Source organism: Erithacus rubecula (assembly GCF_903797595.1).
Source record: "Erithacus rubecula genome assembly, chromosome: Z".
Lineage (NCBI taxonomy): Eukaryota > Metazoa > Chordata > Aves > Passeriformes > Muscicapidae > Erithacus > Erithacus rubecula.
Genome location: NC_136661.1, coordinates 14,677,242 through 14,703,193, shown reverse-complemented (window position 1 = coordinate 14,703,193; position 25,952 = coordinate 14,677,242). Strand labels below are relative to the sequence as shown.

Here is a 25,952-nt window from a genome sequence, read left to right as displayed (position 1 = left end):
AATTTTGGTTTTTCATTTTGAGCAGTCACTGGTCTTTGTCTGAAGCAAGCATTAAATTCATCACTTGCAAACAAAAGTTCTCCTGCAAAACACAGCCTAAGTTATTTTTTAGTGAACTATGATAGAAGAAAATTGGTTTGTTTTTCTGCTCTTGCTTTAAATTTTTTGACCATCTTCTTATCTCTCAATCCCTTATCAGGTGATATATCAAATGTTAACACACATAAACACTGAGTCCTTTCCAAAAGGAATTACAGAGTGGGCTAGAAAAAGCTCATTATCCAACTGTGTGAAACCACAAAACCTGAAACAAGCTCTGAAGAATTGAAGATACATTAATGTGTTGCACAGTACACTTGATTCCAACATATAACAGAATTTACTTCAGAATACTTCACTTTAGAAATACTAATACTGGCCTTTAATATTTGGAATTAGGCTTGATTAAGTATAAAGCAAAATGTAGTCAATTTTTGCTATTTAGAGAGGTATGCAGGGACTAGACCTTAAGCCAGCCCTGTATTCTTTTCTCTTCTATTCTTTGCTAGACTGAAAAATAACACTTGTGGAAAATTATTCTTTTTGTCCAGACAAATATTTCGAAGAGTCTTTGACTACAAAAATAAAGTTTTACTTAGAAACTGAACATTGTCAGACAACATTAGCTTCAATTCTATAGATATTTAAGCAGAAAGATCTAGTCTTTGAAAATAACTTGCCCAGTAACAAAAAGTTTGGGTTTATTCTTTGCACCACAAACACATTCATTTTTTCTCTCTTTTTTTTTTTTTCTTTTGGAGTGAGGGACAGATGAGGGACACTTGGCACAAAAAATAGCTAATTTTAATTAAACTATACAGGATTCACTTGTCTTTCATTGAGACTATTAATGCTACTGTTTTCAATAAATATTTTAAATATCAGTATCAAAGAGTTAACAGTCCAAGACTGTTACTTCTCCCTTTAGCAACTGGCATAATTTGCCAAAGTTTGTCAAGCACGAAACCTATTAATTTTTCAGACAGGAAATTGACATTATGAATGTTGGAGTTAGTTATATTTTTCACTGAAAACACTGTGCTGATTAACAGAACTGAAATTGTCCTATATTACCTCAACTGAAAATTTATTTCTTATTTTTTCTGCAGTATTGTACTGAAATGTAGTAGAACTAATCACACTTTAAAAACCCCCACACAGTTAATGGGTTTACCTATGTTGTGTTCTGTTCAGTACATATTCTGTTCTGAGGTATCAAACACTTCAGCAGGGGAGAGCTAGGGCAAGCTGCAAATGAACAGGGATATTTCACTTCAGTTTCCAGGCAACACAGGAAAGTAATGGCTATGCAGCATGCTGGTCTTTGTTCCAAAAGGTGCTAGAACTCATAATTACCAAGCAGTTTAAATATAAGCATTTGCTTCTTCCACCTCATGTATTCCAGTCCTTCTCCCTTTTCTTTTTCTTTTTATTTTTTCACTTTTTTCTTTTTCTTTTTTCATTAATTCCATTCCTTTTAGCTATGTTGGAGGACAGCCTTTTTCTGAAATAGTGTCCATGTGTATAATTCGTGTAGTTCCTTGGAGAAAGTCACTTAATAATCATCTATACTTAAATGATATTAAAATCAAATGGTAGTCCAGAGAAGGGCCACAAGGATGGTCAGGGGATGGATCACTTCTAGTGGGAGGAAAGGCTGAGAGAACTGGGTTTGTTCAGACTGAAAAAGAGAAGGCCTAGGGGTGGCTTAATTGCAGCCTTCCAGTACCAGCAGGGAGCCTACAAGGAAGATGGAAAGAGAGGGCAAGGGGCAATGGCTTCAAACTGAAAGAGGGTAGGTTTAGATTAGCATTAAGAAGAAATTCTTCACTATGGAGGTGGTGAGACGCTGGAACAGGCTGCCCAGGGAAGCTGTGGCTGCCCCATCCCTGGAGGTGCTCCAGACCTGGTAGCACTGGACTCTCAGCAGTGTGGTCCAGTGGAAGGTGAACCTGTCCACAGCCCACCTTGAACTTCCTCTCCCTTAATACATCTGTGATATAAATATAGATGTAATATATAGATATAAATACAGATATATAGATATAGATATATAGATATATAGATAAATATATAGATACAAATATTTATCTAGCATAAATACATGGGTTATCTCATAATAGTGATTATCTTATGAAAGTGATTCCATGAGGCAATTTATTCCTCAAGCAGCTATAATTTTGGTTTCAGATGTGGAAGAAGACACCCTCAGAGCCATGGCCAAGGTATCAACCCTCCAGGCAGCATCGGCTCACTGCCAAGTGATCTCCAGCCTGAGTGGATTAAGCAGCCAGCAGACTGCTTCTGACAACATACCACCCACACCCTCTCTGCATGTTCAGACCTGGTCCTTGCCTGGCACCCACGGCCTCCAACTACTGACAGCACTGCAGCTCAAAGAACAATAAAGTCTCACAGCTCCACTGTCTGTGCTTTGTTCAGCGACTAAGGAGAATCAGCTTGCAAGGAAATCAGTTATTTTGCCATGTTTCTGTTAATTAAATACATTCATTCTCCCACACAAATAAAACAGAACTTCTACATTTGACATCTAAGCTGGTCAGAAACAGCAATAGATAGATTCTGTTTCCTGAACTAAGTTGTTTTCACAACTGATCAGTTTCTAAATGGATGGATAATTATGATAAACAAAAAAAGAAATCAAAGCTTTACAATATAGTCATGCAACTTTAATATATACAAAAATACTCACAGGTTAAGACTCACTTCAACAAACTCAACAAGACAATTTCCTTTGATTATTCTTTGAGTACTCTTGGGCCTGCTGTCTTTCCTTTTATGTATTTAACTGTTGTATTTTCCCTTGCCTTTAATTCCTGATTTTTTTTAATGTGTTCATTTTATGATTGCATGCCCGTCTTTCTAAATTGGCAGCAATAAATGTTCAAGTATTTGAGTATTTTGTTTAGGAGATAAAGAAATGCAGTCTACATTTTAAAAGAATATTTACATTTCTATGTTCTTAGATTTTGGACAAAGCTTACTTTACAAAACAATAGTCTTTGCAAAATTAATTTAACTTGATTTCTTTTAGCAAAGCTATCATAACATTTTACCCACCACTCCCTACACATTTTTCACAGTAAGGAAATAATCAGCATGACATTAATTTTCTATTTTTTTTTCCCACAGAGTGTAACAGCAAGGAGAATTTCAATGACATTAAATTTCCAATGGCTAATTCAAGTTTGCCATGTTTAAATTATTTTTCATTTAAAATTGATTTTAATTAATTCTTTTTATTCAATTTTTTACCTCTAGAGCAATCTCTGCAGTTATCATTAGCAAATATTACAACAGGACTGTAATATTTGCACTGCTCCAGCTTGAATTTTAGAATTGATAAAGATGTTTTTGCTACCATGCAAATAGTCCTAGCTTGCACTGGAAGAAAAATATTTTGTGCTTCTTATGTCAGTATAATTACTATAAGAATGGGAATATTTTCTTTTATCTTCTTCCCCAGTTTCCATTTTTTCAGACCTGTATAGAAAGAATAAATTTTTTACGCAATTTCAGTGAATGTTCTGCAAAATTCAGGGGTCTTACAGGCCTACAGGTGCAGATGTAGCACAAATGAAGGTCTCAGGAAGGTTATAACATACCTTACCATATGCAAGAGACATCAGAATGCAAAGACATTGTTTATTTTGTTTATTTATTTAACCCCTTATCTGCAAAATGAGTCACCACATACATGATAGACATTTCATGGAAAGTAAAGCCATGAATAAAAACTTTGGATTAATTACTGAAGTTGTGAGTATGGAAGTACATACAAACAGGGAGCAGAATGTAAAACTAAAATTAATGAAACCCCCATAGAATATAAAATGATATTTGGACTTTAAATGTTCACCTTTTAACTCTTTAGTATTTAATTTGTATGTCTGTTTTCTGGAGGTGATTTTTTTTTGTACTTAGATCTTTAGGAGAGAAACTAGAACCCTGTCCCTTTAAAATACAAAACTTAAAAAAAAGAGTTTTAGACTTCAAAAAATCCCCATAGCCCTTCTAGTTAAATTAGTAATAGGTAAGCATTGTAGAAATATGCCAAGATCAGTCAAGAAGACTTTGCTGGAAAAGAGCCATCTTTTTTTGATCCCTAATGGTTTAGATTAGTTCCAAGTAAAATAAATTATATTGAAAATTAAATATTTAAACTTTCTTGCCCAATAAACATCTGAATGCCTGGAAAATAAAATCCCACAAAAAAAAAAAATTTTAAAAAAACAAAAAAACCAAAAAAAAAACCAAAAAAAAAAAAAAAAACCAAAAAAAAAAAAAAAAAAAAAGCAAAAACAACAACAACAAAAAAACCCATACAAACAATAAAAACAAACAATTTCTGCAGTGTTGCATGTTCACCCATCTTGAATATATCGATACATGTCTAATGTACTTAGCCAGATATTACGTGGGCTCCAGCATCCCAATATTAGAAAATTATTTCACCTCTCTGTAAATCCCTTTTAATGTAAGTATGGAAGGCAGATACAGTACAGTCAAGCCTGCAGAAAAATGAAGAAGATAGTATAAAATAATGTAATTTTTTTTTTCATTAAAAAATTAACTAAAAACCCAAACCTGCACTCAGGAAAGGCCTACAGGAAAGGTTATAAAGATTTTAAGACAGGCTCTTAAGTGCTAAAAATGCTAAAACTGTTTATTCAAGCATCCATAATTTGCTCTTTGTGTACAGCATACATAATGACAGTCATGCTCTTTAATAGTGATGACAATCATCTTTTCCATCAGACCAGCAATATTTTGGGTGAGCAGAACAAATGTATTTTCCAAAAAGTGAAAGGGCCAAAGGGTCTCAATTGAGGGGTTGCCCCTCAGTTTTTGAAACTGTATTGTAAGAAAGGAAAACTGTAATGTAAAAAAGGGGAACATACACACTGTACTGAAGAAGGAATCTACTTATTACTCCTTTTACTTACTACTTTGTCAAGCTCATGTTTCACATTTTCTCCACCACAGAGGATGTCTGTGCCTTTATCAAAGCAGGTAAACTTTTGCATTGACTGCTCTTCCTGTGAATCAGACACAACTGAGCTTTGGACTGCATAGTCAAGGTTAGTGTGGCACATATCACCTCTAAGTCTGACCACAAGCAAGAAAAGTTGGTTTGTTTGTATTTCTCACACTCAACTACTTTAATGTTTCAGATTTTTGCTGCAGGTCAGTTGGTACTCTAACAATTACATGTAATGCTTTAGGTTTCTGCTGCAGTTAAAAAGTTCAAAATTGTTTTTTTAGATTCCTACAGTACCTGGAATGATGATACCATAAAAAACTATAAATCAGTATTTCATATTCAAAAGATGAAAACCGAACATTTTCTTAACTTGTACACAATGATAACATTTCATAATTCTCAATATTTTTCCAATATTTTCCAAAACATTCTCAAGATAAATATTATAATGTTTTATGTCAAGTATTTAGAAATTAGGACAATATCTTATTAACAAATTTGTTCACTCAAAAGTATAGAAATTAATGACACAGCTAGGTTTAAAATCACAGGATATTTTGATTCAGCCTCACAACATTAATTAATAATGAATGATAAAGTGTTATGAATTAACACTATATTCAAACAAATTAATGGACCAGGAGCAGGTTTTGCAGAAATGCTTCCTAATCATTACCCAAAAATTTTACCCAGAAAAACCAGCTGTAAGGAATGTTGTAATGGTCTTTCTGTAGAAAAGCTGGACTTCTCTTCTTGAATTTACAGGCAGGAAATTATTATCCAAAGATATGATTTTGTGATAGCATTTTTAAACAATTTAAATTAATTTTGAGTATCACATTTTAGTCTAAATATGATATCGGTTATTTTTATTAGCTATTGCATGAAAATGCAATGATATTCAAATACCATCATTTTAGGGGCAACAAAAATCCTGAAAAGGCAAAATAACTTCAAATAAATACCAAAATCCATCATGTTACATGCAACCATATAACTATGCCAGGATGAGTACTAAAGCAATTAAGATTTCTAGAGAATTAGTGATAAATTAGTATTTATTACAGCACACAGAACAGGGCCTTGCTGCAGAAAGAGTCATCATTTCTCACTCGTTAGACTGGATTATAATAGGCAAATAACAATTGTGTTTAACAACTTCACAGGAATTAGAATACTCTGAAATGAGATGGTCATTGATGTGGCCTGCATTGCAACCTGTTTGTCAACATACTGAGGCATTATTAGTCCTCTAGAAGCCAGAAGTGAGTCAGACAATTTTACTGGCTTTCAGTGAAATGACTTTCATATACACCCAAGCATTACAATTTTTTCCTCCAGCCTTCCTATGCCTCAGGTCTTAACATTGCTGACAAGGCTCTACTGCTAGCTGGTTGAGTTTTGTGTCATATCTCAGCCAGGCTACTTCACCTGTCCTCAAATGCCCTAAAGCCAGCTACCTGTACACCTCCAGTTGTTCATCTTGAATTCCTTATCTAAGACTACTGTTCCTCATGAAGCCTTTATTTTACCATCTGCAAAACATAACATATTTAACAGGCTACTTTGTAAAAGTCACACTTAAACTGTAAGCTTCTCTGTAAGTTATTATATGGATGGAACTGAGTATGCAAAAGTATTATTTATCTTTGCAGATCTATATGAAGAGCTAAGCCTACTCCAAGGTTTAAACATCCTTAAGAGGATTAATTTACATTTCATGTAACTATTTTGTTTTACAAATGAAGACTGTATCTATTAGTAACTACATCACTTTTCTATTGAAGAGTTTCTTTCACATAATATACACCATATTCTGGAAAACTATATTCTCTTCTGATGTAGGCCTTCTGAACTTTCCAGCCAAATTTTCTAGACTTCAGTTCTTGCATACACTAATGTATGACACCCTATTGATTGAAAAGAAACCACTGCCTTTATAATATTAGGTGATTTCCATTTCAAAGTCATTCTTTTTTGTCTTCTTTATAAGTCCTTCTGTGATAACTAAAGCATAATGTTCTGTTACAGAAAGGGTGTGGATGGAAACAGCAGCTACTGAACAGCTTAACTTCACAGCACAAGATCGTATGAAGAAAACATTACCAAGCAACTTTTACAGGCCAAGGTCAGTTCATGTTTTTATCTGCCCTTGTCATTGCAACAATGATAGTTCATCGTGTGCATTCAAATAAATGATAATATTTCTATATGACTTTTAAATATTAATAAATATCTTTTGTTTATTTCTGTTTGGTGATGATCTTTGCACTTTGGACACGGAAGTAGCAACTTGTAGCAAAGACACAACACACAGAGTATCTTTGATTTTGTATGGCATGTATAGATCAATTTTTATTTAAATGTAGCACATAGTCTGCAGAACTATATATGTGAGAATATATGGAGAAAGAGGCTTCCTTCCTCGGAATCAGCAGGGTTTTTATTTTTACTCCTCCTGCCTCATGTGAGAAAAGGCCTCACACCAGAAACTGATACTCCCACTCATTATATTCACAAGATTTGCAATAGATGCTCCACAGTCTGAAGGAGTTGTGAAAACACTTTCTGATGCTGTCTATTCAGAATCTGCTTCAGTTAACAAATTAGTAATTAATTATTAAATAGTCACATCTCAACAATTCATCAGACATTAATTAAACTATTTTCACAATGTGAAACAATTGATTTTAAAAGTTTTGCTTTTATTGATCTATTCACAAAGATCCATAAGGCATATATTTTAAATTCAGCAGCACAGAGTCCAACTTCTACCTTGTTACATAATCTCTGAAAGAAGCAGAGACTGTCATCTTCTGGAAAGCCTTATAATTAAAAAACCCACAACTGTTATATGAAGAGAAGGACAATGTGATGGCAAGTCATTTGAACTAAGAACTAAAAGGAAGTTCCAATAACTTATCAAAAAACAATTTTGACAAAGATTCTGTAGAGAAGATTTATAAATTGTACACTTTCAATTTTTTGTGTTATATATTTTTTGAACAAAAATACTGTGTATTTTTAGGAATTACATACATTCAGGGTTGTTGGTTTACAGGCCAGATTAAAAGATTCTCACACAAGTCATAAAAATTTGAATAATTGTCTGAACAAAATCAGGTTAAAATATTATTACTAAATAAATAACAAAAATATTTACTTTTTTTCTCACAGAAGGACTTACATGTAATGAAATATTGGATATCATGCTTCTGAAAGCATGGTTGACATGATGCTGACCTTCTCAGTTGGAATAATGGGTATCAGAACACTTGTGAAGAGATAGCAGTGCATGTGATAGTGTTCCAAGGGAAGGCCTCCAGACTCAAGCAAAACCCAACAAAATACGTCAGAAAGTTATTTTGATAATGTAAAAGAGACAATTAGAATAATTGGCAGATTGGCCACTGAGTATACAGTGAATTTACTAAAAGACAAGATGTTGAAACAAGGCATTCCTTGCTCTCAGCAATTTCTTGGAGTCAGGTGGATGGGAAATTCTGAAGCATTTCAAATTAAATATTTCAGTTACAATAAATTGTAATTTTGCAATATTTTATCAGAAAATTCCTCACAAGTTCTATCTGAAATCTATCTTATTCTGTTGAGATAACTTTTTACACACGGGAAGATTCAGTCCAATCTTAAACTCAGCATATTTCAGTGTTAGTGCTACATTTCAAATTGCTTACAATAGTCACATGATGGGATTTAATTTTTCTCATACTCCACTCCCCTCCCCACAACAAGTATTGTTTCTACTGGCTAGTTATAGTTGATGGAAGGCCAAAAGTTTGAAATTGTCCCTGGTGTCATGCTATACTAGTGCCACCACATAACACCGACTGTTGTGTGGCTTTGGCTGCAACTCCCTCTCTGATACATAGACACAGACATAGAGATATAAATCATATACCTGCACAGCCACTGCAGACAATGCTGGGGCAATGTGCTCCCCAGACCCAGCCAAAGCCAGTGGGGCTGTGATGGCCACATCCAGCTTTCTGTGACTTTGGGGCATGGATGGACCCTGGCAGCCAAGGGCTGTCTGGACCAGTGACCCACAGCTCTTGCTGCAGTGCAGCTGTGGCTGCAAGGCAGTCAGCTCCCAGAAACATGGGCAGCCCAGGCAGGGATGCTGGGCTGCACCCCAGCATCTCCCCAGCAGGAATGTCTGTCCTTGCAGCAGCACATTCTCAGGATGTGATTAACTGCGTGCTGAGCTTTGACATCTCAGCTGAGTGACACAAAGGCTCGATTGTGTGTACAATCCTTCAGACAGAAACCACTGCCCAAGTCTGCCCTGCTGGGGCTGGATCCAGCCCCACCTCAACTCCTTTCTGAGCAGTTTAGAAGCAAGGGGGCCCTGTCTGAAACTGATGCTCAATGAATTGCCCTTCCTGACATCTTTGTCTGACTCTGCCCTTTCTGCTGTAAATGACCTTTGAAACAGTCACATCTACTGCTGAAATTTGCTACATCAACAAAGCGTATCATAACTTGTTTCTTACAAGTGAAGTGCATGACGCCATCCTTAACACACTCACTGGAGAACCACATGGAAGGCTCCAAACAGCAACTATTAGCCACAAAATGTGAGAAATATTAAAGTACACAAAGAGTCTTAGAATGGTCACCTTGTAGCTGGCATAATTAACTTAGCTCTCTCAGACGTATCTTGCACTCCTTGAAAATGAATGAAAAATACAGTTATTTAGAACTTTCAGATATTTCTTCCGTGGTAAACATTTTAATGTGGCAAATATAGTTCATTGTACAATCATTTCTTAGGCATTTTAATGAATATTTTTAGTGATCTTACTGGATTTCTACATTTAATTATGTGGTCCATTCTATTTCCCATGACAGCATGCATTTACACAACTCGTTATTGTTTTTTTTTAATCTGTAATGTACCACATGCTACGATTGCAATTAACACCTTTGGAGAATTTAATCTCTATCATGCCAACGTGCATAATAATGAGAAGGTCCAAGATGCACGTATTTTAAAATAATTTATACTTTATTGCTTATGATGTGCTTAAGAACCTGCAGCAGATTGCAAAGGTTCTTACAGTTCTGTAAAAAGACTGGAAATACAACAGCCAATGTGTCCGATTCATCATTCAGTGAACCACCCCAACCTCAAAAGAAAATAATATATCCTATCTGTGATTGTATGTATCTTATTCAACACAATATTATTTTTATAGTAAGAGTCAAATAAAGCATTTATTTGCATATATCTGGAAGACTCTTACAACATTAAAATGCACATCAGAAATGTGTATTTATTTAATATGAAAATACATATTTTTTCAGATGAAGATAAAAAATGACAAAATTTATTTTGAATAAAAAACATTAGCTGCCTTATTCAAATTTAGGGAGGGAATAAAAATATATATATTCTTAAAACATTTTGTAGAGATTCATTATCTAGCATATTCTCACATTCTGGGGATTGTCAGGTTCAGCAGATGCAGATCTATGACAGCAGTCCCATAAAGCATAAACCACAAAAAGCTCCCACAAATATACAAAATCCAGTTCATATGTTCAATCACTTTATTCACGATTATTTATTTTGGGTTTTTTTAATTAGCAAAAATCTATCAAGAGATTGTCCTGGAGATAAATTAGTCTATGAAGGAACACTATGACAGTTCCTGGACATTCCAGCTAAAGTTAGTCTGGCCCATAATATATTTAATTATATGCCATTCATTTTATATTTTATGACACCTTGAAGTATTCCAACTTTATTTGAACAATAAAAGTCTGTTACTAGCTGTCTACAATAACTTTACTCCACTATCAGGAATACACACCTGTTAAGCACTGGTCACAGGGAGATTCTAACTGATAAGTTCTACGTTATAGTAGGAATATTTAATTAGTGTTGATAAATTTGGTATGCTGAAGAATACCAAAGAGATGTGATCACTAAGAAGAAAATGGGTTATAAGTGAAACATTATAAGATGACCATGAGTGCTTATTTACTAAAAATAAAAATACAAATAAATGAAACAGAATATATCCTTTTTTACTTACATTTCACCCTGTGCATGTAGTTCTTTTTTCTTACAAATTCTGTATGTGTCCTTTTTAAACTGAATGTAGCGGTTTAGTGAAAGCAAATAATTGAAAATAAAAGATAGGAGATACTCAGCATTTACTAAGAGAAGTATATACTACTACCAGAAGAAAAGTTTTCTGCTAATATAAAGTGCTACCCACATACTGTCATGCCCTGTTTGATGACAGGGAAAGAGGATAAGAGAGCTTGATGTATTTTGAGGGTTTAGAAGATGAAAAGTCAACACACAATGGATTTACTCAGTTTACTATATAGTACAACACTGTATAACACAGTATATAGTGTAATATAATATACTACACTACACAAGATAGCAATAGAAGTTTTACAAGTTTATTCCCTAAAATTCTGCAGTGACAGCATATTACAATATTAGCAAGCTTCTCTAGTGACCAAGATCAAAAGTTGGTAGACAAGAAAGAAAGAAAGAAAGAAAGAAAGAAAGAAAGAAAGAAAGAAAGAAAGAAAGAAAGAAAGAAAGAAAGAAAGAAAGAAAGAAAGAAAGAAAGAAAGAAAGAAAGAAAGAAAGAAAGAAAGAAAGAAAGAAAGAAAGAAAGAAAGAAAGAAAGAAAGAAAGAAAGAAAGAAAGAAAGAAAGAAAGAAAGAAAGAAAGAAAGAAAGAAAGAAAGAAAGAAAGAAAGAAAGAAAGAAAGAAAGAAAGAAAGAAAGAAAGAACGAAAGAAAGAAAGAAAAAATAGTACTTCAGTAACTAAAATTTATGAAGAAATTCCAAGTTTACAAGGCAAGCGGGTCATAAGCAAGGGAAAAAGGCTCAATCAAAATAGTTGAGATACATTTTCTTTTGAAAGAAAAGGAGAGATGCAACAGGTATTTTTTTTTTGATAAGTGACAATTCCTGTACTACCAAATCTAGTCAGCCAAATGTAACATTTTTTTCTTTTTTGCTCTGCTCTTCCTTGCTCAGTTATTTGTCCCAGTACAATAAAAACTTAGAATTTACTCTTTGATTGTTCACTGATCTCTCTGAAATGGTTTTCAATTTCCTACCCTGTGCTACAAACTCTCTTTAACACAACTCTTATTTGAGAAAATGCATCTTAGCCATTTCTTTCTTTATGGAAAAATTAACTCTCTCCTCATCTGTCTTTCTTCAGGTCTGAACTGTGTAGAAGCAGTATTATTTCTCTGTGGTAAATAAATTTGTCAGCAGCTAATACTGTTGTGCACCATTCTTAGCTTACCACAAACCACTCTATAAAATATCAAAGATCATCACGTTTTCAAAGCTTATTCTTTTTCTCTGTCCCACTAACCTACAAGCATCTATACAGGTATGCACCTCCATATGTATCAGAATTTCAAGAGTGGATATGTGGATTGAGTTCCCTAATATAAGACGGTATGTCTCTGTGAAAATATTGTGAATTAAATTATTTCCTGGCAAAGATTTATGCACGAGTATGATGCTATGCATCTGTTATATCTTTACATTTTATCTAAAGTGGTTCATGTATTTTTCTTGAAAAGGAGTGTGACAACTCACTCTAAAAAGTCTGAAAAAAGGGAATAGAGTCCATTCTAATATGCCAGGTGTTACCTTGACTACAGCTTTATGCAATACTGGTGATCTGATTTAGAAAGTGTAAATAAATTTGTGTGAGAAAAACAAAGAAATAGAGGAAGAAGTTTTTTCATTGAATAAGAACAAGTAAGATTACATAGGCATATATGCACTTTATCGTCATAGAATTATAGAATATGCTGAGTTGGAAGAAACCCAGCAGGAACATCACGTCCAACTCCTGGCCTGAGACAGGACACTCCAAGAGTCACACCATGTGCCTGAGAAAACCCCATACCCCAAAGAGGTTTTAACTCTGCCAGGTTTGGTGCTGTGACAACTGCACTGGGGAGCCTGATCCAGTGTCCATCCATAAACAGGGTGAAAATTTTTTCTGATATCCAACTTAAATATCCCCTGGTTCAGCTTCAGGCCATTTCCTTGAGCTCTGTAACTGGTCATGAGAATGAAGAGATCAGTGTCTGCCTCTCCATTTTCCATCACAAGGAAGTTGTAAATTGCAATGAGGTCTTCCCTTAGTCACCTCCAGATTAAACAAATCAAATGAGCCACTCTTCACATTTCTCCTCCAGAGCCTTCATCATCCTTTCTACCTTCGTCTGGATGCTCTCTAATAGCTTATTGTCTTTTTGTGTGTGTGTATTATGGCACCCACACTGCCCCCAGCACTGGAGATGAGGCTGCCCCAGCTCAGAGCACAGCAGGACAATCCCCTCCCTTGCCTGGCTGCTGATGCTGTCCCTGATGCCCCCAGGACACTCTTGGCCCTCCTGACTGCCAGGGCACTGCTGGTTCATGTTTCAACTTGCCATGGACCAGAACCCAGGGCCCTTTCCAGCTCTCCAGCCTCTCATTCCCCAGTCTACACACAATCAGCACCTGTCTCAGGTGCAGAATCCAGCCCTTGCCCTTGTTAAACTACAACTTATTTGATGGAAATCATTAAATTGATGGCAAACTTCATCTTACTCAAGCAATCTCCTCTTCTTAACTCTATATGAAACCTCATCTCCATGGTGAACAACCCCAACTCTACAAGCCATTACTCATAGGGGAAGCATCCCATCTTTCTGAACACTTTTTTGTCTCTTCTTTGAACCTGTTTCAAAAGGGCCATGTAATTCCTTGCGGGAATCCTAGAACTGCATGCAGTACTCCAGGTGGGGTCTCATCAGAATGTAGTAAAGTGATAGAACCTCCTACAACCTGATGAACATGTTGCTGTGGATGCAGCCCAGTATATATATATATATATATATATATATATATATGTATATTTGTTTTTCTGAAGTAGTTATTCACTTACTATCTTGGATAGTTATCTTCTTTGATGTTTCTTCCTTTTGAAATTAATTCCATATGCAAAAATGTAATTACTTTAGTTCCTGAAAAGTGCTGAGTAGTGAAGGAGAGGAGAACATAGGTATTAAAAATATTTTAGGAAAATTTATTCTGAAAGAAGAAAACAGTAGTGATAAAAAGTGTATTGATTCAGTACAATCAGCTTCATTCTGGTTCCATAGCTGAAATGCATTGAACCAGGCTGTGTAGAATCACATCAAATTAAATACGTTGCTCTTCTGCAATCCACATATAGTTAGCTATACTTAAGTATAGCTAGTTAAATTATATAGTTAGCTAACACTTAAGGTTTTGTTGTTTTTTGTAATTAGCAGTGAAAGTGCATGAAAAGATATTGTGCAATAAAAATGAAGACAAACCTGGTTTTATGGGTAGACTTATGACAGTTACATTCCTGAAACTTAAAATGGCACACCTTACCCATATCTAACTAAACTATTTCTAAGGCATCTATCGTTTTCATATCTGAATGCCAAAGTCAATGTAAAATATTTACTATGGGTGGGGACAAAGACTGGCTAAATTCAGATGAAAGTACTCCATCTAACTGAGCACATACTTGTATTTTTACAGTTGTATTAAATGCTTAAGTTTGGGGGCACGTGTTTTTACAAAACATCTAAAGAGCAAAAACTCTGAACATCAGGAAGTACTAAAATGAACTCCACAACAGCTGGAGAAGGAACAGTTATCAGAAGGGAACATTCATACTGGACCTGTGAATAACAAATCCACCTCATATGACTAGTTTCTGTCTGTCAACACACACACAAATAAATCACAAAGGTAGCAAATACACTGTCAAAAGTTATATACAACATAGAAAAAAACAACTGCTCAATCTTTATATTTTTATAAAGATATATAAAGATTATAAACTTTATATTCACTGAGAAATATTAAGGCAGCAAACCAAACTCAGAAAAAACAAGCACATGTGTTCCATTACTTCATGCTTTCAATTAAACTGATATAATTTAGTTGGTATGTTCCACTGACCTTACTATCCTGCTCCAAATATTTATGTTTCATGCTTTTCCTCCCATCACAGAAAGGAATTTTTCATAGGAAGTTAAAGAAAGCTGAATTTCCACATGAGTTGACTAAGAGTGTATGATTTAAAGTATTTAAGCATTCTTCCACAGATCCTTGGACAGTGTGTGTGTGTGAGAGAGATCACACACATACAGATGGGAACTGACAGTCTCTTCCCTTGATATGAACACCCTCTCTCCCCACAAATCACAGCACGTGATCAAGATATGTCCTGCCAAAAGGCCTGAGGTAATCAGCACATTTAAAAAGCTTTATGAAGAGCAAACCAAGACAATCCAGTAACTGATTTTGCCAAGCACATACCAAAGGACATAATTTATCTTGTCCATGTCCAGCTGTAGGATGTGCTGCGATGTCACTATATTGGTGAGATCTTAAAGCATTACAAATAGTTTTACAGGAATGCAATGTAAGACAGATTTCTGAGGAAATGGAATTTAGATTTGGGTAGAGGTTGTTTGAAATCCTGGCCACAAAACTTTCAAACACTTGCAGTTGCTGCAGTTTTTTCCTACAGACTGTAGACTCATATTGTTTACAGACTGAGAGGAATCCAGGCTAAAAGTTCAAGATAAGTAGTTTTAATTTCAGTTTAAGGCAGAACTAACATTCTCTGAAATTGTAAGATATTCAGAAATTTCTCCAACAAAAATGAAGGCTTTATGCACCTCTGCCTCTTAAGCCCTTCTATTTCAACTCTGAAGGCCATACTTTTTCATCTCTGAAATCCAAAACTAGCAGTTTATTTTTCAAATGCTTGAAAGGAGTACAGATACAGAATAATTTTTTTAAAAAAAGGAAGAAGAGAAGGACAAGTAAAATTACTAAAAGTGATAACCCAATTATTACTGTGAAAAGGCAATGGTCATATGATAAAGAAAATGTATTTTGGTGTCAAAAGTTCTACAACCCAAGCCATTATAGAGCGTGAGCTACAAAAAAAGGAGGATAAATAGGTTTCCAGAATGATTAATGAAACTCCCACTCACTTCTTGACTGTATGTGAATGCTGTTTCAAAACCTTGAAATCAGGGAGCTAGGTACAATCTAAATTAGGGGGTTTTGGCATTCTGGATCTGTGGTGGCTGTTGCATCACTGCAACACACAGCAGCATCCTTAGTGTCATGCATTTATTTCTTATACCCATATATAAAATCTTTCAATCACCAGGAAAAAAAAAATGAAAAAAAAAAATAGTGACATTTTGCAAAGTCAGAAAGGCTTACCAGCTTACTGGTGATTTGAATAACATCATGTTATTAAAATTTTTAATGCCTGTATGAACAGTGCACTAAACAAAAACATGTATGAATACATGAATGTATATGGAAATATGCATGAAATACATTAATTCAACAACTTTTCTTATATTATAAAACTGATCACATTAGAAATACAAGATAAATAAAGCAGTGATGGTCATTACTACAGTGTGCTAAACTAACCCCAGAATGGATCCTTCATAGTACAACATCCATTTTCAAATGAACTGTTTTCCTATAAGCTGACTAAAGTGGATTAAATGCATATGGAATTAAAACCACTATAGCACCTATGTAGCCAAAATGTACAGAAACCACAGGTATATCAAATAACATCTCAGTTTTCTGACTAAATAACCAAGTGAGGACATATCAGTAACTACAGACCTGATAATAACAAATAAATTTTGTAGGTCCTTCATATGCCTGTAACTCTGATCATGTATGTTACTGCATTGTGACATCAGAAATACTATTCTTTGCAGGTTCTTAGATAATTTATTGTAACTTGCAGCTTTACTCTCTACTTGTCTACGTGCTAAAAAAAAAGCATCATTACTCTGATCAGCCCATCTCATAAATCATAACAATGAAGTATTGATTTCAGATCCAGTATTTCACATACTTGGGAAAATCTCAAGTGTTTTCCACACTTATCCTGATGAAAAAGCATTCCACAGAAACTTCAGAAGCTAACTAGACAAAGTGCATTTAAACAAAATTTTATTTTTTTAGTGCTGTGCAACTATTAAAATATTATTACATGTCCTTTTATGTTGCCCAAACATGTTTTTTAACTTCATATTTTTCCTCTTCATTTGTCACACAGGACTGGCTACACATGCATAATCACAAATGATAACCTTCCTTCCTAAACTTTCAGATTTTTTTTTTTCATTTTACACTGTAAGCCAGATCTGCCTGAATTACTTTTTAAAGTACTTAATTACTTTTTTCACACATTCTTATGTACAGAATGTTTTATAAATTACTAAAACACAGAACAGCAGCTGAGATTTCTGCATAATTGTTAAAGAAACATGAAATATCCTGATTTCATTCAGTTGTCTATTTTACACATGCAGGATTTGAACAGGTTGGCTTCAAAAAATTATTCTTATATTATAAAGACACATGTTTTTTCTCATGCTTTTCAGGGGTAAAAATATTTTATACAAGAAGTACTTTAGCTACATCAATACATACACAGTAAAGATTTAAGCACACTAATATACAATGTGCAATGCACATACCAATTACATAGCTACAGTGTAGATCTAATTTCAGAAAAATTAAGATAAACTTCAAGAGCAGATTTTTTTGCTGCTTCGAATGCATTACTTATTTTCTTTGAACATTTTCTACATCCTCCTTTCTTTATATTACATTTTTGTGAGATGGGTAATGGGGAGAATGGAAGAATTCACAAGCAAAAAAACCTAAACATCACAGGATCATCAAAGCAAACAGAAATGTGTTTCTGAATTACAGTAATCTCATACACAACATCTTTTGAAATAATAATTTTCAAAGTATAACAACACTGTTTTACAGGAGATAGATGGAAAAAATGAGTGTCTTTTTTAGATTTGATCACAAGTACATCTAAGTGTTCAAGTTACCAAAGAAATACTACTAGTCAATCATTTACCAAGGGCTTCTCTTACTATCTTTCTTGTTGATTCTAGCAACTGCTTTAATAAAAATCACTGTTTCACATGAAATATCTGTTCCTATAATTCTTCTCTATCATGCCCTTCTTAATTAGAGCACTGTTTAAAAAAAATAGACTAATGCTATTCTTCTAAGAGGATGAGGGGTCCAAAATAGGCAATAAAACAATAAAACATTTTCAAAAGACACGTTAAAGAAAAGAATTGCCAAGTCACTCTGACCAGAACAGCACAGAATGAAATAATTTTTTATTTTGGAAGGAGAGGAAAGAATGGTGCTACAATCTAAGAAATTAGAGGAAAATTGGCATCCTTTGTGCATGGAAATATGTATTTTCTTACTTCATAATAATTACTATCTTAAACTTCTGGACTGCAATTAAGTTTAGTCACAAATTAGAACTGTCTCCTTCAACCAGAGAGAGATTAATGCAGAGATCAAACTAAGAAAGAGAACTACAAACATCAAGGAGATAAATATTCCATGAAAAAAAAAATAATATTTTATCTCAACCACTTCGGTGCTTACCAGGTATGTGCCACAGTGAAACGACGCTGTTTGGGTATGTTGCTATTTAAAAACATCCTTCTCAAGAGCCTTGGAGAGTTTCGAGGAGAAATAACTGGACACAGCCGGGAAGAAGCAGGTGAAGATTTTTGAGCTGTCCTGGACTTTTCATGTTGCAACAGGTTTTCCCTCAGGGTCTTCACAAGATCTTCATTTAGCCATGGATTTTGACTCTGTGTATTATCCACTTCAGGAACAGGCAAATTCTCTGGGCTTGTCTGCTGAGCCATGTTTCTCAAGTAACTTTGTTGTTAAGGTCTAATACAATCGAATGTTGGCTTAACTGCTTAAAATATTTCCGTTCTAAATCAGCTCCCAAGAACTGTTCAGAGACCCTGCACTAGTTCAGCCTATTCTGTTTTCAACATGGTGTGCCTGCCCTTAACGTCTTTCTATAGATAATGATCTACAAAGGAAAAAGCAAGCTAACTCCTCCACAGAAACCGATTAAACATTACCACTCCTTTCACAGCCCTGCTGCCAAAGATCACTTCTGAGCTATCATAGCAAGTGAGCATGAGAGGAAGAAATTGCTTCAGCACAACCTTTATCAGAGCTGTAAAGCTGCCTGTTAAACTATCGTAACTAATGTGCTGCAGCTGCTTGAGTGACTTCTGGTTATGTACATAAAAAGTGCTGGAGGAGGGCTTAAACATCAGATGTGTGCTCCTTTTGTTTGATTATTCTTTCCTCTGCTTATTCCTGAACCTTCAGGGAGATGGAGAGGAAGGGGGACTGCTGAATAACCTCTTCTGCTTTTTCAAGTATCTACCATGTTTGTCTTTGTCCCCAGGAAAATTTCAAGATTCCAAACTATTACCTCTTAAGCTAGAAAATGCTACAATTAAATAGTGCAAAAGGGCTTAGTTTCTCCCTTCTCCTCCCTGCTCTCAAGTCACTTAATCACATGCAGTTTCCAAATGCATTTAGCAAAGTCAGATACTTGGTACATATATTTTTCAGAAAAAAACCCCTAACATTTAAGAGATGCACATCAAATAAGACTATGTATGTGTTTAATTAGATATTCTTATTTTAGTATTTTCATCATATTTCCAGTGTTTGAACCAAGGAAATGCCTTTTTTCTATCCATAGATGATGGGGAGATAAAATATCAAAAGCTATTCCAAGAGAACTTTCAGAAGATAAAATGGCAAAGCTGCTTGCATTTATTTGGCGAATGCATACAGCTAATAAATTCCATATTTATTTTAATGTAATTTTGCAAATTAGATATTGGGGAATTTTATGATACAACATTTTTGTAAATCAAACTTGAGCCTTACACTTGTTTTCAGTTTTAATAAAATAACTTACTTCATTTATAACAAAAGACAAAGATTTTATAAATATGTTAAACTGTGTTGATAACTCGCTCATAGGAGATGAACTCTAATAACAGGAGGCAGGTGAAAATTTGTTTAAAATTTCGTTTTATAGCAACAGTAACAACAACAGTCTTTTCAGTTATAACCATACTTCCTGTTCATCCTACAGGAACAAAGAATCAACATTTTGTGAGAGAATTCTCAGTGAGAGATTTCTTTTTAAAATCAGAACACCGGTTTCATATAATTTTCATTGTTGCAGTATATTGTTCCTCTTATACTTTGTCTCAGAACCCAGCTATCCTTTGTGAATAAGAATTTCCTTTGAAGCACACACAGTGTCTTGGCTTTCGGTGAGATGAAGGGCATTTACAATTGCATGACCAGGTGTGAAAGGCAAATACTGCTCCCTGTTTTGCAGCAAAATCAGAAATCCTGCAAAAGCAGCTTTCCCTCACAATGGAGAGGAATCACCTTTGTACTTAGCACTGAAGCCACAATTCCTGATGAGGATTATGAAGAGAACATCATGATGCTGACAGGAGTAGATCGGAACAGCAGAGGAAAGGTCAGCTTACATTAAGAATGACATTGCTATCAGGTGCCAACCCCATTATGTAGACAAGTTTTAACTGTACTGCGTCATGTGTGAAATTTGATAACAATGTACTTGCAAATTTAACTCAGTATTGAACAGCACTACACAATGCAGAAATCACTGTGCCTTGTGTTTTTGTGTATTTTTCTAAGGTCTTATAGAAAATATGGAAACTAACACTTAAATAAAGAATAAAGCCCAGATATTATTAAAACTTTAAAAAAACCCACAATTTTTTAAGCAGTTTCAGTAAGAATAAAATTTAAACTGGAAATAAAGTGTTATTTCACAGACAGAAATAGAATTTGATTAAATCATAACTAACACATAACTACCACAATAACTGCTTCCACACCTTCTTGATTGGAAGAGTAGTACACACAGAAATGGTCTTCAAAAAGTAGACAAAATAAAAACATGATATATTAAAATGTTTTTAACTGTGAAAAACAAACATCACCCTTTGTTAGATTGTTATTTTTTCATATTTAGTAAAACCCACTAGCAACTACATCATAACAGCAGGTACTTCTTCTAAATAATGCAGTCTGTATAGAGAGAGTTCTTTTATGCTAGGAAATACTGCCACCTGATGTCTATTCTAAAGCATAGTCTTCAGATAACTGCAGTGGCTATATAAAACTAGTCCAACTGGCCCATTGGAGATGAACAATCAACACCACCATTAAGACAATTAACATTTGTCATAGTGGGCCTGGGATCACATTTTAATATGCTCTGTGTTTCAAAGGTAATTATGAAAGAGGAAAGCATTAGTCCATGTATTAGCAGTTTTATTATCCTTTTTCTTAAACTAGATCAACAAGGGCCTTTGACACCTTGCATTACAAGTGGGCTTGTTACATTTTCAAAGAGGTAAGATATCATGTATATAGATAAATCTTTTTAATAGAAAAAGTGAACTAAGTCATTATTTGCATGAATAGCTAACGAAAATGCTTTTCCTGACTGTGTTAGTAGGCTACATTTCTGAACACAGATGATCCAAATACCTCTTTCTGGCGTATGCCTACCCATTGTCCTACTCTTTGTCCTCAAAGAAAAAAGAAAAGCTATGAAAAGTATCAAGCATGCTCATAAATTTAAATTAAAGCCTGCAGACTGACTTTATTATAGACCAGAAACATGAGCAGTCTTCACTGTAATAAAAAAGCACAGGTCTAACTTCCAGCAATATCAAATAATCATTATGTGAGTTTCACAAAATACCCCATTTAGGAGTCAGGAACTGGGGGAAGATAAAGTAGAAAAATGGCATGATGCATGAGGTGTTTACACAGGTACTAGAATAAAGACTTATAAGAAAACTGTTCCATAAAGAAAAAACAGCTTTTCCATTTTGTGTTAAAAAAAGACAATGAAGTACTTCTTTTTCTATTAAGATTTAGAAACAGGTCTACTAGACTGTGTTTTAATAAAAACACCTCATTTCCTTACAAAGATCACCAAAATTATTAATAAAACTTTGAAAAACTTCCCCAAGTGAAAAACAGTGTTTTTTCACATATATCAAGAAAGCATAGGGTACAATTAGAAAACTTCTCAAGAGGTTTTAACCAAGATTACAAAAAAAAAAAAAGGTATTTTTACATACTTTTATTCTGATGAGTTAATTTTCTGGTTCCTTCCCTATTGAAAAGAAATAACTGAAAATTTCTATTAAATTCAATTTTTAAAAAATTACTGGTCCTTTTGAAATAAAAGCATTTGAGAGCTGATACATACCTAATTTCCAAATATTCATACTGACAGTGCTTTGAGCATGTTGTATATCTATTTTAAAGCAATGACAGTTAAATTTAATTTTGCAGATTTTGTATAGTCGCATCTCATAGGTAAAAGTTCTATTAAGAACAGATGTAATTCTGCCTGCTATGCATTCAACTGAATCATTATAAAGCTCAAAAGTATAGAATCTCCTAAAAAGGGAAATTCATTACAAGAAATCTAGAAGCAGCAGCAGCTTTTAATGTCTTCCAGTGACCACCTAAAGATTAAGGTGTTCAGTTCTTCTACTTCTCACAAACTTTCCTAAGAAATATGTACTGTATGATAAATGTACTTTAAAAAAATACAGGCTTAAAGTGCTTACTTTTATGTTAATTACTGAGACTTTCTGAGCTGCAGCATATAGAAACAATAAGTTAATTGGTTCTGTAGAGAATATTGTGCAAGATTAAACAAGTGTTTGATCTCCCATAAAAGACACCAAACAAGATTTTAAAGTACTTTCTTTGTAACAACGACTTTGTATACAGAGTATGATAAACTTACTTTCATATTTTAACTGCTAATCAACATATAAAACCAATTATGTGATTGCATCTATTTTAAATTACCTTGAACATGGTTTTTCTTATTAGAGAATAAATGCAGTCACTTGGAAGGTACAGAACATTTTTCTACATCTTACTTGGGACCAAGTAGAGAATTCCAGACACACAGGAATGCAAGCCAAAACCAGCCCTCCAATGGGTTACAGCCTTGAAAGCATGAAGATAACTATCACAGAAGTTGATAATGACCTCCCCTGATCCAGCCCACTCTCCTGCTCAAAGCAGGAGCAGCTGTAAACCACACCACACTGAGGTACTAGAGCATCTGAGAGTGGCACAGAAGTGGAGAGAAAAGAAAAAAGCAGAGGTGGTTGTGAAGAATGGCTGGTATGCCATGATTTAATTTTCTGGAGCAAATAACATAATACTGAAGGTATGGCGTGACTGAAGAGAATTGTTCCAGATAAAGTGAAAAATGAGAATCTTGGATGGCAAAATGATTCTTACTTGGAAAGAGAGGTTAATAAATGACTTAAGGAGCATAATAGACAGGAAAAAAAGGATAAAAGAATTATCAGGTGATAGAAGTCTTAATAAATGTTTTCTATCAACAAAGTTCAATATCTGCCAATTGTCACATTCTCGAGGTAGTGGCATGGTATTTATGGATTTGCCAAGTGAAGGGTGATGTTTATCAAACTGTTTTCCTAGCAGTTACATGTATGTCCTGCTGAGGAGACCATAGGTACCATGCAGCTGCCAACAGGTAACCAAGAAGGGGACTGCCACAGAAATGCAGGTATCCACCAACAGATAAAAGTTTAAATAGACAAGGTATGGGAAACACATGCACCTCTAAATATTCAAAGGAAATTCTAGGCTGCTGTTTCCACTTTCTGTCTTTGATCTGAGCACATTTTTAACATCCTAACAGAGCAACAGTACCTAAAATGGCATTAAAAGACCTTTCAAAATCATAATCATATACACATACATTTACAAGTATATTTTCAGAAGAGGAACAGAATACACATGAAGCCAGGTATGGTATTTTTACCACTATAATAAAACCATTTGCTGTCACTTAAAATTCTAGAGCACTTCTAATCCTGAGAAGTTTCTAAAAAAAACTTTTCAGAATATCAGCTCAAATTCACTTTGCAAGTCAGTAAAATGTGACTTCATCAACCAGCTTTTTTTCCATGTTTGTTAATATCATCACGATTCCACATTAAAAAAAAAAAAAAAAAAGACAACAACAAAAAAATCAAAGAAAAATAAGCACAACCCCACCTCCCCTTCAATAAAAAAGTCCCAACAACAACAACAAAAAAATAAAACCCCAAAGCAACAAAACAGAAAGCCCCCACATATCATGGGATAAAATCAAGGGAAATTAATGTACTTCTACACAATTATGTCAAAGAACAGGCAGAAGTGTTGGGCAGCATTTCTGCCACCGCAATGCACAAATATATCTGGCAATTATTAGCTGACTCCAAGGAAAGGACTTGGCCCACATGAATAAAAAATAGTTATGAGCATGAATTTCTTTGAAGAGCAGTCCTGAGGAGAAGGGAAAGGAGAGGTCAGTGGAAAGGACAGGGCACAGAAGGAACTATGCTGAGTCCAAACCCCCAGTCTGTGTTTCCCAGGGATATAGACGTCATTTAAAGGAACTGCAGCCAAGCAAGTTGCTGGTTGTAGTCCTAGATCTCTAAAAGGTAGACTCAAGGCAGATACTCTTAGAACATTCAGAAAACTGTTTAGCTTAATCATAGGACCATAATTTTGCCTATTGATAGCAGTGAATGCATGATGGCTTTTTAAAAACCTAAGGATTATAAAGTACCGTAAGTACTTGGCAAAGAGTACATCGACATTCCAGATTCCTAAACTTTATAGTTTATTTCTCAAGCTCACACAAGCAATATGTCTTACCAAACAAGACTTAACCCAGATTCTCCAAGTATGGTAGTTAAGCCAGAATGTAATGTACAAATAAACAAGTACATTTCTCTGAGGTCACACACACGCACAGATAGTTTACTTTATAAGAAATCTACACCATCTGTTGTATTTCAAACAATTTTTTATTTTGATCATGCACTAAAAGCTGAGAAGAATTCAAAGAAATATTTATAAAGTTGTGAGACAGTAGAAGACAATGTCTAAAAGTCTACAGTAAGACTGCATAACTAATTCATTGTCTGGAGATAAGCTACTAAATGGCAAAAAAGTAAGGCGCTGAATGAGGAATCAGAGCTATTTAACAGGGTTTAGTATCACAGGATGCCTCAGAGCCTGGAGATTCCTTTTTACGCTGTTTAACTTATAAAGGCTTCAGTTCAAACCTGTTACTGTAAGTTGCTTTTTAGAAGTGTTTTCTGTATCTTTTCTATACACGTCAAGCTGGTCACTTTGCAAATTTGAAAGAATTGGAATGTAAACGACACAAAGGATTTTCTTGTACAGTGTTATTAAGAATTAGTACCCTGAAAGAGTTTCAAGGGGAAAAAGTTCCTTTCCTACATGGAAAAGCTTGGGATTGTGACACTTTAAATGTATAACACTTTTTCTTTTATAGAATTTTCCCAAAACGTAGTATTTTCAGAAACCTCTCTGGAATCAACATGAGGTATTTGTGTGATTGCCAATTCTATAGTGTGTCTATCTTAAGTAGGACTTCAGTAGGTTCCATACATCTTTAACTATAATTTAAATTTACAGAATTCTTGCAGAATTCTACCCTGCAGTTTTAAATACTCCTACTTTTTTCTAAAAGTACTTGAAAAGAAACTTTTAAAACTCCTCCTGGTTGCATACACCATATAAATTTCTTTTGTATAATAAGAGATCTGTTCTGTGTGAGACTAGAGCATAATGCACAGTATAGAAAGTTAGTATATAAAAAATGTCTTAGAGAAAAATGGAAACAAAGTGGACATTTTAATACACCTATATGGAGACATCCAAAATAGTTTATTGAGGTACATTATAGGGTAATTGTAATTAAAGAAAAATAAAAATATATTTAAATACAAAATATATTTATTTAAATCTGAAATACATTTAAATAAGAACATATGTTTAAATCCGAAAATATATTTC

At 34.4% G+C, this 25,952-nt stretch overlaps 1 protein-coding gene across 4 annotated transcripts in view; it reads right to left on the bottom strand.

Annotated features, from left to right (window-relative positions):
* Nucleotides 1–25,952, bottom strand: part of PDE4D (phosphodiesterase 4D) — a 511,449-nt gene that overhangs the window by 279,577 nt on the left and 205,920 nt on the right. Inside the window, exon 1 of one of the 4 annotated variants that reach the window (XM_079330596.1) lies at nucleotides 18,579–19,179. The exons of the other annotated variants lie outside the window; for them this stretch is intronic. Coding sequence (XP_079186722.1) covers nucleotides 18,579–18,847 — 269 coding nt within the window. The 5' untranslated portion in view covers nucleotides 18,848–19,179. Of the gene's footprint in view, nucleotides 1–18,578; nucleotides 19,180–25,952 lie in introns of those variants that run through there. 4 annotated transcript variants of the gene reach the window in all.